Source organism: Antechinus flavipes, chromosome 1 (genome assembly GCF_016432865.1).
Source record: "Antechinus flavipes isolate AdamAnt ecotype Samford, QLD, Australia chromosome 1, AdamAnt_v2, whole genome shotgun sequence".
Lineage (NCBI taxonomy): Eukaryota > Metazoa > Chordata > Mammalia > Dasyuromorphia > Dasyuridae > Antechinus > Antechinus flavipes.
The window spans coordinates 269782341-269807166 of NC_067398.1; the positions used below are offsets into that span (position 1 = coordinate 269782341).

General features: G+C 35.3%; 1 protein-coding gene across 5 annotated transcripts in view; it reads right to left on the reverse strand.

The window, feature by feature from the left end:
• Positions 1 to 24826, reverse strand: part of PTBP3 (polypyrimidine tract binding protein 3) — a 244874-nt gene that overhangs the window by 60927 nt on the left and 159121 nt on the right. For all 5 annotated transcript variants that reach the window (XM_051961216.1, XM_051961222.1, XM_051961230.1 and 2 more), the window contains one exon: positions 5170 to 5245. In XM_051961216.1, coding sequence (XP_051817176.1) covers positions 5170 to 5245 — 76 coding nt within the window. The remainder of the gene's footprint in view (positions 1 to 5169; positions 5246 to 24826) is intronic.

Consider the following 24826-nt stretch of genomic DNA (forward strand, 5'->3'; position numbering starts at 1 on the left):
GCAAGGGATCTTCCCTCAGATGAATTAACTTGAAATGTCCACAATGTCTCTTTCTTGTTGAAATATCCAGCAATAACTAAGTAAATCCCTTTTTGTTAATTGTTTAACAACCCCTAAGAGTTGCATTTGTCAAACCTAAATTTTCAGTGGACTGACTCAGGCCCAGTCCAAAACAAAGTTTGCTATTTTTTATGAGATTTTATCTCTTTCTTCTATAATAGAAGCTCAATAAATAACCCGAGTAAACCAAAGCACCTCAAGTACGTACACACGTACACAAGTACACACAACACACACACACACACACACCAAAATGCAAAAAAAAAAAAAGTATCTGTAATCAAAATTAAGCACTATTAACATTGATAGGCAAATAGTAAACAATGAATAAAAGAATGGTACAATAATCCCTAAAATACAAATAGAAATCAGGAAACTATAATCTTTCTCCTTCTCAAAAAGCATTTCTTTCATGAAAAATCTTTTTAGACCAGTTGCCATTTTATTATTAGAAAGATATTATAGTGAAGAATTCAAATACAGAAGAGATGACAGTCAGGGATTCAATATAGAAAAGTTTCATGATTAGTTGGATTAGTTGACTTTAAACACAAAAGAATTAAGAATTTTTGACTGAGAGGAAGCAGAACCAAATGGCAAAGTGATAAAAACAGCATGGTAAGCTGCCCTCCATAAACTCCTCTAGCCTGCTCTAGAAATTTCACCAAACCAGATATTGACAAAAAAGAGAGAAAGAAAAAGAGTCATTTGTTCAACCAACTCTGCATAGGGAAATAGACAGGAAGGGCTACAAAAATCAAGGCAGAGTTGAGCTAAGAACACATGGGTACAGGGGCAGCTAGGTGGTGCAGTAGATAGAGCACCAGCCCTGAAGTCAGGAGGACCGGAGTTCAAATTTGGCCTCAGACACTTAACATTTCCTAGCTGTGTGCCCCTGGGCAAGTCACTTGACCCCACTGCCTCAGTAAAAAAAAAAAAAAAAAAAGAGGTACAGAATATTCCAGTGCCCGTGCAAAAGGTAGGCATGAAGAGAAAGAAGGAACCTTACTGAGGCACTACCAAACTCATGATACTATGAGAGGGACAGATGTAAACTGACAGCTTTGTGGACACCTACCAAGTTGTGCATCATAGATAATGGGCAGAGCAAGAAGAGAACCTGTGCACAACGGCAGTATTCCCAGGAAGGGAGGTCCTGGATGGTAGGCTAAGAAAGGAGGAGGTTCAGAAGTGAGCAGCAGCAGTGGTGTAGATCAGGGACCTGAGAGCAGGGTCTCAAATTTACCATCTAAGCCAGCTTGCAGAAAAATAAGGCAGAAAATCCAGACCAAAGAGGGACCTACAACTGTGTCACTCTGAAGCAACATAGCTTTTCTAGCTGGCTGACAGTAGATGAGTCTAAGAGCAATCTACCACTGCTCAGACTAAAACCTAGGTAAAAACTTGCAGATCTCGAATGAGAACAGCAATTGTCAGTCTTTACCCTGGGTTAGACTTCTTTGGGAGCACTGAGAGCCTATATGTCCCGAATTCATGCATGAGATCCTGAAATAATACATTACTCTAAGAAGGGAGACAGGACCAGCCCAGATTTTGCCTCCTATGGCAGAGCCCAGCTCTGACATCAAGTCTAAAGTCGGGAAGTACGCTAGAAGAATTGGGAAAAAAATTTTAAATGAGCCCTATCATAAGTTACTATGATGGTAGGAATGCTCAAAACACAAACACAGAAGAGAATGACTCTAAAATATCTATAAGCAATGCCTCAGAGAAAAACACAGCTTAGCCACAAACTCAACTAGAATTTCTGAAAAAGATAAAGCAAGAGTTTAAAAGAAAAAGTTTAAAATCATTTAATAAATGAAAAGAGAGCATTTGAAGAAAAAAATTGGAAGGGAAATAAAAGCTATGAAATAAAAGAAGTAGAAAAGGAATTAACAGCTTGGCACAAAAAGCTTAAAACCTTATCCAAGCAACAAACTAAACAACACAGAGCCTAAAAATTAAAATGAACCAAATAGAAGATAGTGCCTTCATGAAGCAACAAGAAATACTGCAACAGTAAATGGCTGGAAACATCTAAGAAAATTTAAGGTATCTCGTAGAAAAAACAATGGCCCTGGAAAATAGATCAAGGAGATATAAATTAAGAACCATTGGACTATCTGAGCATTATGACACAAGAACCTAAAAATTATATTTCAATAAATCTTAAAAGAAAATTGCCAAGATCTCTTGAAACCAGAAGGCTAATTTTCTGTAATACTAGAGAAACTGAGGCAAGAAGAGACTATTTTTAATCTTTACTGTGGAGAGTTTAAACTAGTTGGCCAAAATGGGAATATACTTCCAAGCATTCAGTCCAGAGCAACTAAGGCATACCATTTATATATAAGGTTTTTTAGCAAGCAAAATACAGAAGCGAGAATGCAACTAGTCTTGCAGCTGTTGTTGTCTTTACTTCAAAGAGGGCAGGGAGAGAGGAGTTAACTTAGTATTTACAGCCTGGATTGTGGCTCAGGCCTTGTCAGATAGGGGAGTAGGACCATTCTTGGATAGATAACAAACAAAGGCATAACTGCAGGACATGAGATTGTCTTTGACTCCCAGGGTAAGTTTTGAACAGGGATGAAGTCAGAGGAAAACACCTGGAGATTTTTTTTCCTACCCTTGATTATGTCTCAATGGTTCCGTGAAGGGGAATCGGAGCCTCATGGTTTAAAGTTTTCTTTTTAAACTCAATTTTCCAAGTCTAATTGCACAAATGAAAAAGGGAGTATGGCCTGCTATCCAGGGCCTAAAAAACCTCCAAATGATAACTGATAAGGAACATCACAGCCCAAACCCTTATTTCCAAAGACAAATAAAAACTTTTGTTAACAGCCTGAAAGAATCCAAGTACAGGAGCCAAAGTCAGGATCATCATAATTGCCACCATTATAAAGAAAAGGAAAATTCAGATAAATGTGAAAGGAATATGATTAAAAAACTAAACAAAGATAGACTGCTTAAATCGAGATATTGAGAGATGATACATGTCTCCTCTGAACCTTGTCATCAGGGTCATGGGTCATAAAGAGAAGTCATTTAGTCAAAACCTGAGAGTAGTTCAGTTATATCTTAGTGATCTTAAGAAAAAAATATTAAGAGAGGGGAAAGAGAATGCTTTGAGGGAGAAGAGAAAGGATTTCATAGTCTGGGTATACAAAGAGACATGAATACAAGGAAGGGTGCAGGGGAAGAGGGAACAAATGACACTCAAACCTGACTATTTTGAAATGGTCAAAAGAAAAAAAAAGAATACACATACACAAAGTTGGATAAGGATATACATTTCACTAAACAAGAGGGAAATAAGAGAAGGGGACAAGGGGAACTCCAGAAGAGAAGGATTAGTGCTAAGCAAAATAAATTTCAAAAATGTATAAATCTCTCTCTCTCTCTCTGTATGTGTATATATCACACACACACACACACACACACACACACACACACACACACACACACATATATATGTTTACACTTACACACACACATCTATATAGCTCTTGTTTAAGGTGGCAAAGAATGGTAATCTGAGGAGACACCCATAAACTAGAAAATTGATAACATAAATACAATACTATTATGTTACATTCTTATCAGTATGACCATCAATGGTCATGCCAAGACTAATGATGAAACAAACTCCTGATAGAGAGGTGAAGGACTCAGAATAAAGAACAAGACAGATTTTTTTTGGACATTGTCAATGTGAAAATTTTGTTTTGACTGACCATACATATTAGTAATTTTGTTTTCTTATGTTCCCCCACTGAGGGTAACGGGAGAGAGGCAGTGAAAGGTAGACTTTGGCTGATTAAAATGAATTTAAAAAAAAAAGTTAAAAGTTAAAAAGATGCTAATTTACAGTTCCCTGCCAGAGATTATTGACTAGAAGTAGGGGATCATAATAATAACAAAAAAATCTATGGAGATCAATCTACTGATTAATTGTTAACATTATAATTGCAACAAGCTAAGAATAACAGTCAAGTTCAGACTGTTCTAAGTATTCAAATTATTCCATAATTTGACCCAAAATATCTCCTGAATGTTACCACCAAATAACTCATCTTTCTGAAACCACTAATCTAACCAAACAGTTACTCCATTCTCTGCCTCCGAGCTTTTGCTCTGTTCTACCCACCTAAAATATATCCTCTCCCATTCCCTGATTAAATAAAGCTTATTTATCCTATAAAACCATAGTAAAAATGCTACTTTTATAGAAAAGTTTTATAGAAAACTTTCCCTTACTAGCCTAACATATAGTTAATATAGTCACAAAAAAATCTTATCAAGTGAGCCTTTTAAAACCATCTCTTCCCTTCTCTGTCTTTGTACTACTTATAGCGCTCTCCCATTCATACTTCAACTCTTAGAAGTCCTGGATACACCTTCAAATACCACTTTCTGCAGGAGGCCTCTAATTGGCTGTGTGGTCTTGAGTATACCAGTATTTCTGAGAATCAGTTCCTCAACTATAAAATGAAAGGGCTTGCTTAAAAAAAGCCTAAGGTTGCTTTCTGCCCTAAAATTCTAGGATATTTCATTCAGAATGCTTTTAATTCCTCTAATCCTGGAGTCAGCAAAGTATAGCCAGAATCAAATCTGGTTTTATTTTAATACGTAAAAGTCATTTTTAGCTCGCAGGCCACCTAAAAACAGACAGTGGGCTGACTAGTGCACCCCTATTCTAATTTTAAACTATCATATTTTAAAGACAAAATATTTTAAAAGAAAAAAGCAATCATATTATATGGCTGTTCTCTCTCTTATGAAACATAAGCAATAGATAAGTCTTCAAAGAATTCTGATAACAGTAATAAACTGTACTAACTTACTGAAAACTTTGGCTTTAACAAAATCTACCTACAGTTTAGGTCCTCAAGTTTCCAATAAATATTTAAGCGGAAAAAAAGACAAGTCTCAAATATGTCAAGGAGGAGAATTTAAAATTGTATGTATAACAGATTATATTATATTACTTTGGCCCATAGTGCATATCATCGATCATCTATCAAAATGACAAAAGACTGCTTACTGCATATGTTTTGTCACATAAAGCCAAACATTTATAAATGAAAAATCAAATTTTTACTATACCTGTAGCTGGAGTCGAATTGCTCATGGTAAAAGGCCCGTTAGTGATACCAGAAGAAAGAAGCTCGTCAGATCCCCGCTAAAATGGGAAGGGAAAAAAAAGTTAAAACAAACTTTCTATAATGGGATTATTTAACTACAAAGCACATGCTGTCAGCATCAAGAATTATAATAAACTAATTATTTTGATTGCAAAAAGTGACAAATTATAAGCCCTATTCTACTTTGAACTGCCAACAATTTTCTGTCCATATTAGCAAAACACTATCCTAACTATGGAATAGAAAGAAAATCAAGCTTCTATATAAATAATTTTTATTTCTCAAAAATAACTTTTTTAAAATTATGGTTAACAAAATTGTCTTATTCTATAATTGCTCTATTATTACTTATTTCCCTATTAGATTACTCTAAGATCATAATACAATTCCTAAATGTTTTTACCAAAATCTTACAAAATACAGCACTGTTGAACTCAAGTGGCACATCAAAATATCTTGCTTTTATAAAATTGAGAAATCATGGGATGATGCTACAAAACATTTCAACATAGATTTGTTAAAACAGCAAGACATTGTTAAAACAACATGACATTCAAAAATCATGATTTTATTCAAACTTATTTTAGGTGCCATATTAGACATAAGTTGGACAAAATAATTTATATGCTGAGAATCAAAATGCAAATGAAAGTCTAAAAGATCAGAAAAAAATTTAAGACTAATGATTTTTCAGGAATGAACAGAACCAGCTACCCCCAGAGAAAGAACACTAGGAAATGAGTATGGACCACAACAAAGCATTTACACTCTTTGTTATTGTTTGCTTACATTTTTGTTTTTCTTATTTTTACCTTCTTTCTAAATCCGATTTTTCTTGTGTAGCAAGACACTGTAGAAATATGCATGCATATATTGCATTTAACATATTCTTTTAACATGTTTAACTACATGCCATCTAGGGGAGGGGACAGAGAGAAGGGGAAAAGTTGGAACAGAAGTTTTTTATACAAGGGTCAAATGTTGAAAAATTACCCATGCATATGTTTTGTCATTAAAAAGCTATTTTTAAAAAAAGATTTTTTTCACAATTTCCTAATATGAAAATTACATGAGAAATAAATGCCACTTGTTACTTAGCAATATGTTATATAGTGAATCAAGACTAAAATAATGCATTAAATCAAATAGTCTTTACATCCTTAAAAGATTAAAAATACAAATTCAATTGAACTAGAATATAGCACACAGCAACAAGATTATATGATGATCAATTCTGATGTAGCATGCTTCCAGACGGAAATCAAAAGGTTCTCAGACTTACATGAACTGATGCTAAGTGAAATGAGCAGAAAGATTATTATACATGGCAACAAGATTATGTGATGATCAATTCTGATAGACATGGCTCTTTTCAACAATAAGGTGACTCAAGTCAATTCCATTGATTTGTGATGAAGAGAGCCATCTGCACCCAGAGAGTACTGTTAGAACTGAATGTGGGATCATAACATAGTTTTTCCCAACTTTTTTTGTTGTTGCTTGCATGCTTTTTGTTTTCTTTTTTTCTTTTTCATCTGATTTTTCTTGTGCAGCATGATAAATGTAGAAATGTATATAGAAGAATGTGCATGTTAAACATATATTGAATTTTCTGCTATCTAGGGGAGAGGGTGAGAGGAAAAGGGAGAAAAATATGGAACACAAGAATTTTTCTATGGATTAATGTTAAAAACTATCTTTGCACATATTTTGAAAATAAAAAGCTATTATTTAAAAAAAAAAAATCCTAGCTGTGTGACCCTAGGCAAGTCACTTAACCCCAACTGCCTCAGCAAAAAAAAAAAAACCACAATTCAAGTGAAGTCATGGCCAATAATAAATTCCTGGGATTTAGGGCTAGAAAGGACCTTGAAAGATTACTTACTCCAATTATATAATTTTATAGACAATAAACTTGAAGTCCAAGTAATAAAATGACTTGAATAAGGTCTCAGAGGTATTAAGTCACAACTAGGTAAAGATCCTCTCCTCCCTTTTAAAGTATGTTTTTCAAAAGCCAAACAAAAAAGTTTTCTTTCATAGATTTTTACATTTATACCATAATCATATCCACATGCTTGCTAGACATTCTTTATATTCTTATGATTAAAAAAATTAAGTTTCTTATTTTTATTGTATATAATAAAAGTACATTTACTGTGATAAAGATTTTGTGTTAAGGACTCCAGAATAACTCCTTCTCACTAATGAGGTAAGATAAAACTTCTCACTTGTCCTGACTGGAAAAAAGTCACTTAATCTTAGTGAATTTCAGTCTTTCAGGAAAACCAAACAAGTCAGAGAGAAGAGGAATGGGGAATAGAGGGGAAAGGAAGAAAGGAGAAAGTTACCAAGGGGAAGAATAAAATTTCAACTACAAGTCCCAGAGATCCACAAAAGAAACTGAATGAGGGGTCCACAGGCCTAAAGCCAGGGAAGAAAACTGGGGAAGGGGAAGAAAAAAGGAATGGCACAAAATGGAAAAATGAAAGGCTCTTCCTCAACCTATGGGCCAAGATAAGATTCAAAAGGGCCATGATAGCTACAGACCAGTCTAAGTACTACAGGAAATAACGCAACAATGGGAAATAAGTATCGAAAGCATCACCTCCATTTGTAATGAATAGGGGGCAGGTTCAGAGGAGAAAAGAAGTTCAGAGATATTGATCTGCCGAATGTTTATAGTGTACAATACAAGGAGTCAGGGTCTTTCTTTATTCTACACAATCTTTCTACCAAACCTCTCTTACTGCTCAGTTTATCCTTTCCTTTTAAAAATTCAAATGAAGTCTAAATCAAAACAAGCAAACTCCACCCCAAATCTTCTACACCACCATAGCAAAAAATCATGCACTTATAACAAGACAATTAAATGTTAACAATTGTCATCCCCCAAAATAAATCCTCCCACATCCTCTTAGCTGAAGATAAAAAGAGAAAGAGAGAGAGAGAGAGAGAGAAAGAGAGAGAAATGAACAATCATGCCAGATGTTTGTTCCTTTCACCAACCAATCCATCCTTATTTGTCTTCAGTGAAACTACCTGTAGTAGAAACTTTTCAAAAACGCTGACTCTAGTTACCATATTACAAATGGTGAGAGTAAATTAATGAAAAGGGAAGGAAAAAAAACGTGGGAAATATTTTCTTATAATCCCCTGGGGGGAGGAGGGGGAACGACCTTAAAAAGGTACTTTAATGAATTATGATATCATGCAGCAGCCCCTTTAGTCATTTGCAAGAGAAATGATTACTTTTATGTATTCTTTTCCTCTCGGAATGTTCTTTAATTTCTTTAGAAAAAAGAAAAACAATTCATACAAACTCGCAGGCTTATATAGTTGACTTACACTGTAAGTCGTATAGTGAGATATAACTGATATTCCACCAAACCAAATTCTTTCATTTATACATATTCCTAATTTCTCTGGCTATCCCCAATTCCTGGAACATTTTCCCTCCTCAACTTGACCTAATGATTTCTTTGGCATCCTTTAAATTCCAACTAAAATCCTAATTCCTTCTGGAAGCCTTCCCCAATCACTCTTGTAATAACAACTTTTCCAAGATACCTCAATTCTAGTACCTTCCTTCTATTAATTCTTTCCTCTTTATCCTTTATACAGTTTTGATTGTATATATAATTTGGAATGCTCCATTAGATAGATCATTAAGTTACTTGAGGATCTTGAGAACTGATGCTTTTTGTAGTCCCACTTTTTAGCACAGTGATTGGCATAGAGTAGATACTTAATAAAATTTTATTACTGATTAATTTTCTAGTCCTCATTAAACAAGCAAAAAAAAATCGTAGCATTTTAAAAACAATATACAACATTAAAACCTAGTGCCTATAAATAAGCTGACAATTATAATAGTATATGATGCTATTTTCCTATTATATTCTAAAAACAAGTTACTCCCCATTTTAAAATTTATTATGCCACCTACAATGGCATAATAAACTTTCAGTAAATTTGTCTTTCAATTAATCAATAAATTTCTATTAAATATTCTAGCACTGTACTATATGCTGGGAACACAAAGACAAAAATGAAATAGTCTCTGATATTCAAGGATCTCATACTCTATGGGGAAGGAGAATTAGGATTAGCCCCAAGGCATCTTTAATGGTGTAGTATGGGTAGAATGGGATTTTGTCTGAGTTGGGGTTAATGCACAGATATTAATTATAAATACAAGGTAAATGGGGGAAGAGGGTAAGGAATTAGAATTGGGGAGGAAGGAAGGTGAAAAAATCTCTCAAGAAAAAAAAAAATGGCCCTTGATCTGAGTTTTGGGAAAAATAGGAAGGAATTCACATAGTCAAAGTGAGGAAGGAGTAAGAAGAGAGAATTAAAGAATGGAGATGGAGTTATCAGAAGAAGCTGAGTGTCCTACATGTAGAATCAAAGCTCAATAGTAATACGGTAAGATGAATCTGGAAAACTAAGGGAAACAGGTTGTAAAGAACATTAGGTGTCTATCATACAGGTCTTACCATTTCATGCACCTGTCAAAAACTAGATTCTATCTGTGGCATTTAATGGCCTTCGAGATCTTGCTCCAACCTATCTTTCTAGTCAAATTATATTATCTGTTTTGCATATCATACATATTTCAGCAAACAAGTTGCTTGATGTTCCTGCTTAGTATCTGCTCCCTGTGCCTTTGTACAAACCGTTCCATTACTGAAATGCACTCCTTTCCTTATCTTTGCCTCTTAAAATCACTAGCTAAATTCAAACGATGCCTCCAAAAAAAGTCTCCTTATTGCTTCAGTTATTAAGGCCTCCTGTTTGAAATGAATTTATATTTATTTTGTATATACTTATATAGATACATGTTGCCTCTCCTCCATCCTCATCTCCCTTTCCCCAACACACATAAACACAATAAAATGCACCCCCCTATAGAGTAGGTTGTTATAGGCCAGAAAACTGAACTTGAAACAAGGATTCTTACAAGGTGTTAAGTCAGTAAAATTGATAAAGACAATGGTTATCTAGTTTAGCATGGTGCTTAATAGTTCTCTAGTTCAGTACATGTACTTAGAACTTAACATAGTTCCACAAGATTCACACCTATGATAATGGGAGTATATAACAGCCAGCAAGGACTAGATCAGATTCACTCACTCCATCTCACCCCACCTTGGTGGCAGGCTCTTTGCTTCTTCATTGAAACCAAGACTCTGGAAGGCCTCCAAGAAAGCTAGCCGAAGCCTCAGTCAAGGAGACACGACTTTGAAGGAGATAATAAAGAATTTGGACTTTAACACCTGACTATTCTTGTGGAGATTAATCTACTGAAGAGAAGACTGCTTCAAAGACTCCAGAAAACCCACAAAGAACATTACATTTTGGAGCAGGAACAGGGACCAAGAACCTACATCTGTGACCCAGAAATTAACATAGTACAAAAATAGACAAGAAGGAAACTTTGTAAGGGGCTAAAAACTAGTATTGCAGCTGAAATGGGACAAATGTTTAGAAAGGAGCCTTTTCCACCTCAAGGAAATGTGTCGAAAGCATAGTTAAACTCATTAAAAGCCAAGGTTTAATTGTAACTTGGGAGCAGGTCATTGAACTTTTAGAAACAATGCAATACACATCTCCTCGGTTCTTTAAGGAAAAAGAATTAGATCCAGACCAGTAGAAATTAGTAGGAGAGCAACTATGTGAATACTACAATGATAATGGCACTGACTCAATTCCTAAAGAAACACTTTATACATATAACTTAATACAATTGGCTTTAAGGAATTATATAAGTATTAGAATAAGAAAAAAGAAAGAACAGGAGGGGAAGGATACTGACAAACTAGGTGAAAAGCATGAAGAATTAGACAAGGAGTTAAGTACAATTCTGATGAAATCAAGGAGTGTAGTGCTTCACAGAAGGAGCTATTAGGATATTCCCCAAACCCTGACCTACCCCCCTCAATTAACCCTTCATGGATGGAAGGGAAAAGGAGGAAGAGAAGGAGGAAGAGGGGCTGAGACACCATCAGCACCACCCATGCAAGAGCTTTGTCCATCTCCTATGACAAGATTACAAAAGGCACTAGTTAAAACTAAAAAAGGACAGGATATATCTGATTTGATAAATGCATACCCTGTCATTCTTCAGAAGATACACTCCTTTTGATCTGGAAATTATTAAAGATTTTAAAAGGCTTGTACTCTTTATGGGACTACATTGTCTTATGTTAAGATGGTATTAGAGAATTTGACTTATGAAATTTTAACCCCTAGTGATTGGAAATCTACAGCAAGGACATGTTTAGAACCTGGACAAAACTTGTAGCTTTCAGAGTATAGTGAACTATGCAGGATACAAGCCCAACAAATAGGCAAACTGGAGTTAATATACAAATCACCTTTGACCAACTAGCAAGTAAAGGTCAGTATGCAAACACTTCAGCACAGATTAATTACCCCATAGCAGCATATGAGCAAATTGCTGCTGCTGCTATAAAAGCATGGGGCTCCCTCCCAAGAAAAGATAGAAGGGAAGCCTTCACGAAAATAGAGCAAGGTCCAAATGAATCTTTTGCTGATTTTGTGAGACGTCTGCAGACAGCTGTCATAAGAACAATTGGAGATATACTGTAACCTATTTAACATGTAAAGGACTGCTTGCCATCTGGGAGAGGGGGTGGAGAGAAGGAGGGGAAAAATCAGAACAGAAGTGAGTGCAAGGGATAATGTATTAAAAAATTACCCTGGCATGGGTTCTGTCAATAAAAAGTTATTTTTAAAAAAATAAAAAATAAATAAAAATAAGAACAATTGGAGAAAACGCAGCTACAGGAATTATGATGACAAGTCACTAGAGAAAATGTTAATGAGGTTTGTAGAAGAATTATATGGAGACTACACAAGGATGCTCCTTTAGAAGATGCTGTGCCAGAGTGGGTACAAATGCCTTTTATATCCAGGCTATGATGCAGAACATTAGAAGACAGGGTCCTTCGTGGCAAGGGATTTCCAGAGAGACTCGTTGATGCTTTCAGTGTGGTAAAGTAGGGCATCTGAGAGCCCAATGTAAGTATAGAGTGAGAAGACAGGGTGAGAGAAGACCTAAAACCCTATGTGCAAAATGCAACACGGGCTTCCACTGGGTCTCAGAATATAGACTGACCCAAGAAAATGAGAGGCAGAGCCCAGCTCCAAAACCTCAAACAAAAAAACAGGTGGGGCATGATGGCAGCCGAGGTTACACCCAGAGAATCTTGTCAAAAACCAATCCGATGTGAGAAAGAGATTATAAATTGGGAGAATACAGGCTTTTTAACCCAACAGAAGGGCAGTGTCCAGTGTGAGCAGCTCAAATGTAATTGCCAGGTGATGTGGAGAGAAAGTGGTAAATGGAAGGGACTAGATAGATTAACTGCTTGGGAGAAAGGGTATCTGTAAAGATGGAGAAGGAATCAGATGGGTGTTAACAAGCACCTTCAGAGAGACAGAAAAATAAAGAAAAAGACCTAAGAAACATCTGACACTGAAAGAGCATGGTTGATAATGAGACTGATGCAGAACTTCAAAACCAGCAGTAATCATTGCATTCCCTGAGACATGATAAGACTATTGCAGGACTTCAAAACTTGCAGGAATCATTGGATGCTCAGACACATGAATTCTCAGACAATAGATTGGTTTTGAACTATTTCTACGGTTTATGGATATGTATAATTCCTCATGTTGATTCATGTTATTTGTTATGTAATATCTCCCATGTTGATGGATTTATGTATACCCGTTTCAAGTGAGACCCTTCAGAAACTCGCTAATCTGGTTTAATTCCCCATTTTCCTTTGGTTTTCATCTCCCCTTTCTGAGTCATCAGGGAGGGCATGATCACCTCCTTTTTGGGATTCTCACCTCCCCTAAGAAGCCAGGGAGAACATGACCACCTATGTTCTAAAACAAAAGCAGGAAATGTTATGGGCCAGAACTCTGAACTTGAAACAAGTATTCTTAGGTGTTAAGTCAGTGAAATTGATAGAGACAATGGTTATCTAGTTTAGTATGGTGCTTAATAGTTCTCTAGTTCAGTACATGTACTTAATACTTAATATAGTTCCACAAGATTCACACCTATGATAATAGGGTATATAAGAGCCAGCAAGGACTGGTAGAGATTCATTCACTCCATCTCACCCGACCTGGGTAGCAGGCTCTTTGCTTCTCCACTGAAACCAAGACTCTGGAAGGCCTCCAAGAAAGCTCGCTGAAGCCCCAGGCAAGGAGACAAGACTTTGAAGGAGATAATAAAGGATTTGACTTTAACATCTGGCTATTCTTGTGATGATTAATCTACTGAAAAGAAGGCTACCCCGAAGAAAAACATTAGTCATACTCATTTCATTTTCTTCACATCCTCTAAAATTTAGTATACTGACAATTGAATATACTACGTAATAGGTGTTTCAAATGACAAAGAGATGGCTCTTTTCCTTGCTAAGGACAACTCAGAAGTACCCAGGATCCCATAACCTCCTATCTTCTCCAGGTGATTTTCCCACTCTAATTCTCAAATGTCAAATTCCTCTTCAGTTACCATCCAAGTGTTGTTCATCCTTTTAAAAACACCCAATGAATCATCTTTTATATTTCCTCCCCTTCTCAGCTAAACATTAGGGGAGAAAAAGTCATTCAGCTATGCTTACTGCCTCTGATTCCTCATTAAGCTTATTCAAGGGCCACATCAAATGCCCTTTACTTAATTCTTATCCTTCATGCAGCATCTGACACTGCTGACCATCTCTCCTCCTCTATCTTTTATCATCCATTTTTTGTTCTTGGTAGTTCTACCTGCCAGACCTTACCTTAGTGTTCACTGCTTGATTTTGATCAAAGTAACATCCAATAATTATGCCTATCACCCAGACAGTTTTGGAATTTCTCTTCTTCCCTAAGTTCTCACGTGATGGTCTCATCAATTCTCATCAGTTCCCATGCAGAGTACTGCCAGGATCCATATATCAAGGCCTTTCCCCACCCAGCACCCAACTGACATCACCAAATGCCTACTGGACACGTTCCATACCCAAAAAGCAACTTAAACTTAAACTTAATACCGTGTTTCCCCGATAATAAGACCTATCCTGCAAATAAGCCCTCCCCTTACTGTGTAAGATTCCTCTAAAATAAGCTCTTCCCTGCAAATAAGCCCTATTGAGATTGCTGCTGTAGTGAAGGTGATCCCCTGTGCTACACGCTACATTACGGTACCCTCTGTATGCACTGTCCTCCTCTTCTCTCCCCCCCCCACCCCAGGTGAAACGCACACCACGCTCCGAACTGCATCCATCAGAGCTGCAGCAGTGAGCCCATCATCCTGTTCTTCCCCAGTGATTTGCTTGCTGGCGCCATTGAGAGCAGTGCTGCGGAGGAGAGCTGAGGCAGGACAACATAAAAACCCAGTATGTAAGCGGGAGTGAGTGAGGGGGCATGATGGAGGCTAAAAGAAGAACTCAGCCAGCACTCACTACGCTAAAGAAATGAAGAACTTCTTTGCAGAGAGAAGAATAGATCAAGCAATGATTCCTGCAGGAATGACTGCCTATCTCCAGACCCTTGATATTGCAATAAACAAGCCATTCAAGGACCATTTACACATGGAAGTCAATGACTACATTGAAAATAGAATGGAAAGAAATCAGCGTGGAAAGTTTATGAAGCCCTGTCTGCAAGAAGTCGTGACTTAAGAAGTCATGGGATAAAATTACTGACAGCTGTGTCGCCAAGGCACTATGAGCAAGTTACCTGGACAAGACGTTCATTTAAAGAGAGCTATATTGTTGGACATGACAGATTGGGTCCACTTCTTCTGAAGGAAATAGAGGCGCAAGACATCCAGAATGGAATTCAGGGTATGGACACTTGATGACGATGTTGTTGAAGAAGATGACATGATCATTATTGAATAAAGGTACATTTTTTTGTTCACATTTACCTGTTTATTAAAATTGCTATCAATGTTCATTAAAATAAGCCCTCCCCTGAAAATAAGCCCTCTGGTATTTTTCTGTCCAAAAAATTAATAAGATAGTGTCTTATTATTGGGGAAACACGGTAGGTCCAAAACAAAACATTGTCTTTACCTTCCCAAACTCATTCCTCTTCCAAACCTCCCTATTAGCCAAAGGCATCGCCTCTATATTATCCTTGATTTGTCACTCTCATTCACCCCACATATCCAATCAGTCGTCAAATCTTATCATTTTCACTCCTACAGATTCTCTAATATAAAAACACTTTCTCCATTCACATATGCACCACTCCAATTCAGGCATTCATCTCCTACAATAGCTTTCTAATTGGTCTCCCTGTCAAGTTTCTCATTCCAAATTTCCATACATGGTAAAATCATTATCTAAAAGTTTGAGTAAGTCATTCCTACAATTCCACCTCCTGTGTTTGATATTTAAAATTCTTTGTCACCTCATCCATTCAACCTTTCCAGACTTTTTACACACTTTTCCCTCTCCATAGATTCATCTCCTCTCCTCCTGGCTCAAGTAAGAAAGCTTTCTCCTCTATGGTTACCTTCCATCAACTCTCCAAGTAGCTTGCAAGTTCTTACTTGCACAACATACATGCTATCTCTTGACTATGAGAGCAGAGTCTTATCTTTATATACCTAGTGCTTATTAGCACAGTCCTTGGGTCTTATTAAGAGTTTAATAAATAAAATTTGGATATACTGATTTTAAAAGTTGATTCAAGATATAATTAACTTTCTGTTAAGAGGATTGGCCAGACCTCCTGTGTTCCCACAAAACCACAATGGTTGTGGGAGAGTCCAGAGATTCATATCAGACCAAATGGTGACCAAAAAAATCCAGTGAGAATCTATGTCAGTCAATGAGCATTTTTAAAGCACCTACTATGTGCCAGACACAACACTAAGAACTTAAGATATAAAGAAATGTAAAAGAAGGAGTTCATAAATGGGAAAAACAATATAACTAATCAACTGAAGAAAAGCACCAGAATTAAGAAGGAGCAGGAGAGACATCATGAATAGAATTTTTCTCAGGGACTTGAAGAAAAACAAAATAGGAAGTAAGGGTAAGGAAAGAAAACATTCCAGGCATGAAGAGCAGTCAGAAAAAAAATGTGCTGAAACAAGAGATGGAATTGTCTTTTTGAGAAAGGAGATCAGTGTTGATGGAAACTGCGTCCCCCAATCTTTGTGGGGAGGGATGAACCTACGTTGGAAAAGCCCTGAATCTCCATCCCTCTATCTTGTTCCTAGGAAACTTCCATGGTGATCACCTACAATTCAATTGGAGATCATTCCCTGGGACATAATTACCACCCATTATTGATTAGTCCCTCAAATTCATCTCAAGATTACTCCCTAGCCCTCGGCCATAGAAATCTAGTATAATCAAAGGTTGTATACCACATCTTTGCTAATTCCTTTCTGTATTTGGCCCACTGAGGAAATTGTTTCTCAGTGTAATTAACCTCTTTTTGGGGGCCAAAAAACCACACCTGCAGATGGGGGCAGCGAATTCTTTTGCAAAAACCTAAGACACCAGCCTGGAGACTACATTGCTATTAGGGCATCTCTCACCCCTCAACAACATCACTTGATCAAAGAGTAAGGTGCAAAAAGACTAAATGTAAGGGACTCCTACTCTAGAAGTGCACAAAAATACCAGCTGGAAATCTCTAGGGAATACAAAAGGAAGATGCCAGAAAAGCCAATGAAGCAGAACAGCATAGATAGGCACCAGAAACAGGGAACATGTGTCAGATGGCCCAAAAACAAAGGGCTTCTTGAAACAGTCCCTGAGATGGAACTTGACTAGGACTGAATAAAGTATTTCTCAGTATTGAGTCACATGATCCCTAGTGGGGAGGGAACCAGAAAGGGGGGTGTCACATGATCTCTGGAAGGATGAACTTTGAACCACGGGATACAGGAAGTTATGTGACCTGTGGGAGGCAGCCAATATTGGTGACCATTGATCAAAGACCTTGATGTCCTTTTAGTCTGTCTTTTGCTTTTAAATCCTGGGCAAGCTGGCCAGGTTCCAGGAGCACAGGTGGGGTTTAGCTTGAGCTAAATTCCTTTTTTTTTTTTCCTGAGGCAACTGGGATTAAGTGATTTGCTTAGAGTCACACAGCTAGGAAGTGTTAAGTGTCTGAGTACAAATTTGAACTCAGGTCCTCCTGACTTCAGGGCTGGTGCTCTATCCATTGCACTACTTCGCTGCCCTTATTGTCTGGGAAGGGACTAAATCGATGTACTTCTTTGTACCTGATGAAATTAGTTAATTGGGAAAATTGACCCAGACAAACTGAGCCCAAAGACTCAGCAACCAGTTAATAGTAGGTTGTTACACTGAAGATTCAAGGGAACTAACCCTAAGAAGTGGAAGTCAGTTTAAGAACCAGGGAACTGAAGTCAGAGAGCTAACCCACCCCACACCCCTTCAAAATGCAAGGCATGTGAAGCCTGTCCCTAGTAACCAGTAAGTAAAGCTCTAATTCAAAATCTAAAGAGATGAATAAGTCAAAGAAAATGAACTCAAGAAAATCAACCATTTTGCAAACCTGTATCAAAAAAATCTCTTAACAATTACAAGTAGAAACTTGAAGGAAAAGACTTTCCACAAGGACTACATGCACCTACCTAACCTAAAGAAACTTGGTAAGCCTTTGTTCTCAGAACAAAGTATGACTCAGAAGGGTCATACTTCTTTAACTCACAGAGATATTTTCTTTGGCTGGCCCTTCCCTATCTGCACCCTACATCATCTATATATAGTCCATTCCACTTTATTGGATAAAGTAACTTATGATCAATAATAGAAACTACTGGGTTAGAGGCAGGAAGGTAAGGATTCATTTATTTTAACCTGGGGGCCTTCAGGAAACTACATTTTAACCAAGAAAAGGTTATTTCTGTAGGAGTAGCTAACATGTAAACAAAACTTTTACTGTCATTTCTTCTCACTGTATAATTTCTTGTCATTATGAGAAAAATTGTGCCAGTAGTAAAACCCACTTTGATAAGATCATAGATCTCAAACTTGAAAGCAGTTATTCAGTTCTAAGAATCCTAAAGTTCAGAAAGGATGATTTCTTGAAGAGGTTTACCCAATTACTAAGAGATCAAATTCAGGTTTTCTGAATCAATACTTTTTACTAACTTTAAAAACTTTTTGTGGCCCAGTTCTGATACAAGGAACCTCTGCCATTAACATATATGTAGATCAGAACAGTAACTCGTTTTACTTGAATTAAAGTTGAATGAGGAACTTTAGCTAAATGTCTAGTTTCCTCACTACACAGACTTTCAGTTTAAGGAAAATGTGATCAAGAAATTTTATTCTTTATGTTCTTTTAAATTATATCTCTGACCTTGCCTAAAAGAAAGCCAAAAAGTATAAGAAACATTCATCAATCAGCTTTCATTTATTACATGTCTATTAAGGCTCTGGGCATACCAAAAACATTTTCAAGGAGTTTCCATGCAAATTCTCAATGAAGATACTAAAAAATAATTTTTATCACAGATTTCATGCAAGTTTATTACAATAAATTCTTCATATTCCCATTTACATGAAACAGCAAAAATCAACATTAAATAATCAAAAGAAGGATTAAACCCAACCTATCACATGAACAGACATCTTTACTATAGAAGACACATTAGAAGGCTATTTTTCAATCTCTGTGATACTATTGGACAGTAAATTCAATTAGACTATCCTCAACCAAAAAACTTCAGCAACTGCAGGAAAAACTTCAGCAATTGCAGGAAATTTTAAGCTATTAAAACTTCTTTAAATACATTACTAGAATTATATCTTCTTAGTTCTAATGCAACATTTTTCAAAAATCATGCACAATTTCCACTTAAAATTATTTAAAGTAAGATATGCAAAAATTTCCAAGAAATTATCATTTTCTTCCATTGCAGTAGTTTTAATACAAAAATATGTAATTATTAAATACCTTTATAGAACCAGGAGTACAAATAGCTATTTTAAAATTTTTTCTTCTAAGTTTAAAAACTCAGAACTAGATGGAAAACCTAGCTTTAAAGTATGATACCTAGACATTTAATGTCATATATTAAAAGGAGTATGGGTTAATGTTTGTTAAAGAGCAAAAAACAGTCCCCTTTTTTTAAGGCAATTTTTTTGCATCATATCTAGATGTGAAATATTTAAAATGGAAAGAAGGATTAATTTTCTAATAATTAAACATGATAATTGATAAGACTGCCTCCTCAATGGATAGGAAAGGGTGGGAAAAAAAGAAAAAACTCGAAAAAAATTTTCAGATTAATATAAAAGCATGCATGTGCGCACACACACATTTTTTGCAAAATCCTTCTCTCTCTCTCTCCAAGCAGCCCATTCCACTTTTGGAAAGCTATAGTTTTTATAAAGTTTTTCCTGACCCTCAAAAATAATTTTTTATTTTTTGTAACTGCTAGTTATCATTCCTGGCTTTGGCTTTTGGGTAAAAACAGATCCAATTATTTTTCCCCCCCACAAGCAAGCTCTTCAATATCTGAAGTATGAGGCACACTGCCCACCAATATCCAAAACCCCAATCCTCCTTTCAGGCTTCTTTCAACCATTTGTTTTCATGTAATTTGAACTCAATACCATTTATCACTCTGGCTGCCCCTTTTCTAGATACTCTCCAGCTCATCAATATTATTCTAAAACTGGTCAATCAAAAATTGAACACAACACTCTAGGTATGTTCTCAAGGTAAAATACACATATATAAATACACACACACACATATAAAAATATAGAGACCTACTTAAGCTAGGTCTCTCTTAATGCAAACCAATATCAAAAGTTGTCATAGTTTTACATGAGTTTTCAGTTGACGAAAATTACCAGTTCTTTAACAGACGAATTTACTTTTTTGGGGAGAATATTTTATTTAATACTTGGAAAATGAAAAATTACTATGATTTAAGCTTTTGAAATAGTTTACATTTGTAATTTATTTTACAATCCACAATCTACTCCTCTTACAATTATCCTATGAAGCAAGTAGTACAGATATTTTTATCATTCCTTTCTTTGGTCATTTCCTAGATCATATCCTTCTTCTGTTTTAGAGTATTTTAAATATTAAAAAAAAAAAATAGAAAACTAATGAGTCAAAAATGATTTAATGCTTAGAAGCTTTGTGATTATAGGATCAATTAACTTCAAGTCTCAGTTTCTTCAGAGGCATTATAAGGATAACACAGGATTATTATGCTTAATCAAAACAACTTTTGTGACATAAATTCTATGTTGACAATAAAAACATTCTCACCTACTTATATGCTCCTTCCAGAGATCTAAGATCAAAAGACAAATTCAAAAAACAGACAATTTAAGCTGGAAATATATTTATGCACTGTGCTATATTTATTAGCTGTGAAAGTTACAGACAAAAAGAAATTTTAATTAAAAGAAACTCAGTATCTGATAGGGGAGAGAAAACAATCACAATAACAACATGGATAAATGGAACCCAAGTATATTAGTTAGAAATGAGTGATTCCTACACCCTCAGTTTACAGATAAGGAGACGTGAATGAAATAGCCTGCCAAACTCAGTTACTAAGGGGTAGAGAATTAGGACTAAAACACTCTTCTTCTGGACTCGTTCCAGGGCTATTTATACTACACCATAGTTTGAATTAATCTTATATAATCAAATAAATGAAATACATTGAAAAACATCAAAAGAAAACAGAAAGCTGATTCAACAAATTGATAAGAAATCTCCTAAGCAACCTGGTCCACAGTTTACATAGCTAGCAGCTGTTCCATGGACTTGTTAGGTTAGTAGCTAGCTAGGTAGCTGACAGCTTCATTGTTTGATGTATCAATTATTAAAGCTCACTCCAACTAGTAATGAAATACAGCAGGAAAAAAATAGTAACATAGTAAGTAAGCAGCGAATAAAAGAATTTTAATGTTAAACTTAAGAATCTGTTCTGCTTAGCATTAAAAGTCTCTTGTTGCTTTTCCTTCATTCTTAAAGAGAGCCAAGACATCAAGAAGATGATGTCATGACATGCAAGTGAACTGGATTTACGTAAGGGAGACTGTGCAAGATCACTTGCCTCACTTTCCCCTTCAAAATCATCTGGGACCAGTAGCAAGATATAAATCAAGATGACTAAAGATGGCCCTGGATGAAATGGGAGACCTTGGCCTTATTATGATAAACATATGAACTTGAAAAACTCAGTCATTGAAGAAACATGAATTCTTTTGATTCATGTTGCCAGCAAATTAGTAGTGCACTGTACTTTTGTTTATAATACCTACCACATGCATGAATAATATAATTTAATAGTATTTACCAATACTATGGATGAACATATGAAAAGTAAACTTGTCAAACATGTAATGACAAAATTATGAGAAGTGTTGTGTCAATATGTAATGACAGAATTATGAGAAGTGTTGCATCACTATTTCAGTAACCTATCACAATCCAAATTGGTCACACACATATCAATAAGATCTTTTAATGGACATGCATATTTCCTCATTTATAAACTATTATAAAACTTAAAGAGCAATATTAAGAATAAGATAAAGAAGAAAGATTATTTGATCCTGAATCAACAGGGAGTTATTTCTAGAATTTATTAACTAAAAGGGGAGATATGATCATACCTGCACTGTAGGAAAATTACTTGGGCATCTATGAAGAAAATGAATTGGATAGAAGAAAAACATGAGGCCTAAAAGCCAATTAGGGAAGGTACTGCAATAATCCAGTGAAAAGTAAGGGTCTAATACTAATACCTCCGTAAATATGTAGTAGAGAACAAAGCAAGAGATGTGGAGATAGAAAATACAAGATCTGGTTATTGACTGTATACATATGGGGCAAGAACATCGAATTTAAGTTGACACCAAGACAATGAACTTAGATTACTTCTTAGAGCACAGTACTATACCACTAAATTCATATACCATAATTTCTTCAGCCATTTTCCAATTTCCAAATGTTCTTTAACTGTACATAATTAAACACATTATTAAAAAAAAGATAAATGTTTAAAAAATATGAAAAAATCATTAAAGAAATAAATATTGAAGTTCAATTTTTAAAATTGACAGTATTTTTCCCCAATTACATGCCAAGACAATATTTAGTATTAATTTTTACAAGACTGAGTTCAAAATTTTTCTCCCTTCCCTCTTCCTAAAATGCTAGATAAGTTTATATAGATCATGCATGTGCTATCATCTAAAGCACATTTCTGTATTATTCAGTTGTAAAAGAAACAGAACAAAAGGGGAAAAAAACACAAAAAAGAATAAAGCAGACTAAGTATGCTTCAATCTGCATTCAGAGTCCATCAATTCTTTATCTGGTTGTGGATATTTTCCCTCATGAGCACTTTCAATTTGTCTTAGATCACTGTGTTGTTGAAAAGAGCTGAGTCACTCAAACCAAGTTGATCATCACACAATGCTGCTAATACTATGCATAATGTTTTCCTGGTTCTGTTCATACAATTCTTTCCAGGTTTTTCTGAAATCTGCCTATTCATCATTTCTTACTGCACAATAATTTTCCATTACATTCATATATCACAGCTTGTTCAACCATTCCCTAAATGAAGAGCATCCTCTCAGTTTCCAATATTCTGCCACCACAAAAAGATCAGCTATAAATATTTTTGCACATGTAGGTACTTTCCCTCCCCCCCCACCTTTTTAATAATTTCTTTGGGATATAGACCTACCAGTGGTATTGCTGCATTAAAGGGTATGCACAATTGCATTGCCCTCTGGGCATGTACCAAATTGCTCTCCAGAATAGCTGGATCAGTTCACAGCTCCACCAACAGTGCAACAGTGTCCCAATTTTCCCACCTTTTCCAACATTTAATCATTTTCCTTTTTTTGTCATATTAATCAATCTGTTTAGGAATGAGGTGGTACATCAAAGTTGTTTTTATTTGTATTTCTTTAACCAAAAGTGATTTAGAGCATGTTGAAGTTGAATTTTTGAAGGTGGATTTATTTAATAGTTAAAATGTATCATTAAGTAGCAATTATTTAAAACTGCCTGCTACTAGATTTTAAAAATTTAAAAACAGATGAAAAGAATGTTAATGCAAAGACTCCAAAAACAGAACTTTGCAGATAAAATATTAGCATTCGATAAAAACTTTAAAAGAAAAAGAAAAAAAAAAAAAAAACAAACCCTGATTAAGGAAAGAAAAACCACATTTTAGTTGGCTAAAACAGAAAAAAAATAATAAACATTATGATCCATTATATCTCATATTACATATTATGAATGAGTTAAACATCATTTCCACTAAAACATTTTAAAGCAAGAAAGTAATGCTATTTTTTCTCCTTCATGACAAGCACTTCTCCAAAAACAAAACAAACAAACAAAAAACCCATCTCATCCAACCAAGAGAAATACTGAAAACAAAAAAGGAGTTTGATTAATAATTTCTTATTATCTATCTTCTTCCAAGTTTTATTTCAAATTCTCCTTCTATGAAGCCTTTCCTGATCCCTTCACAGCTGCTAATGCTTTTTCCCAACTCAATTCACCAAATGTGATACAAAATCTGTATACATATTGTATAACTCTCAAAATAAAATATCAGTACCTTGAGGTCATGAAGTATTTTCATTTTGTGAGCCATACTTAACAATGTCTGTACAGTGTTTGAAAAGAAGTATTTGCTGAACTAAAAAATTATATTCAAATATATTTCTCAACTATAAACTTTATTCCAATGTACATTCATTCATATTTCATTCACCTTAAATTCAATACAGCAAAAGCTCAATTTATATCCTTACTCAACAAACATGGTTCTTATTCAAAAGTAAACATCTATTATCTGTGACAGTCCTTTAGAACTAAGATTTCATGACAGTGATATTTTCAACTCTCCACTCTGGCCAAATACAGCAATTTTTCCCCTATACATTGTTGTTCTCTATCCAATGCAAAATGTTTCTTAAAAAATGAACAATTAAGCCTTTATTATATGCCAGGCAGTGTGCTCAGCTAAAACTTTTATATTTACTTAAAATATTAACTATTGTTACGAATTGTTCCTTTTTCTTCAGAGAAGCACGACTGAAATAAGCCGACAGCAGCCAACATGGAATCCATATGATTCAGTTACTTAACAAGTTAAATTTATCAAGCGTGTAATGATCATAGCCAACTTGGAACACAAAATAAAATATACAAACTCCTGGTTTTCAGGAATGGGGACAGGATAATGAGCAACATTACCAAAAAAAAAAAAAAAAAAAAAAAAAATTGTTCATTTGACATAAATGTAACCTTTGGACATTGCAAACTAAATTACCAATAAGTTACTGTTTGTCCATTCATGCTCAAATAAATCAATCAAATCCACTACATATAAGTACTTTTTACATACAGAACGTTGTTTTCCAACTATGAGGTACCACCTCATATCTATCAGATTGCCTAAGATTACAGGAAAAGATAATGATAAATGTGAAAGAGGATGTGTGAAAACTGGGATACTAATGCATTGTTGGTGGAGCTGATCCAGCCACTCTTGTAGAGCAATTTGGAATTATGAGCCAAAATAT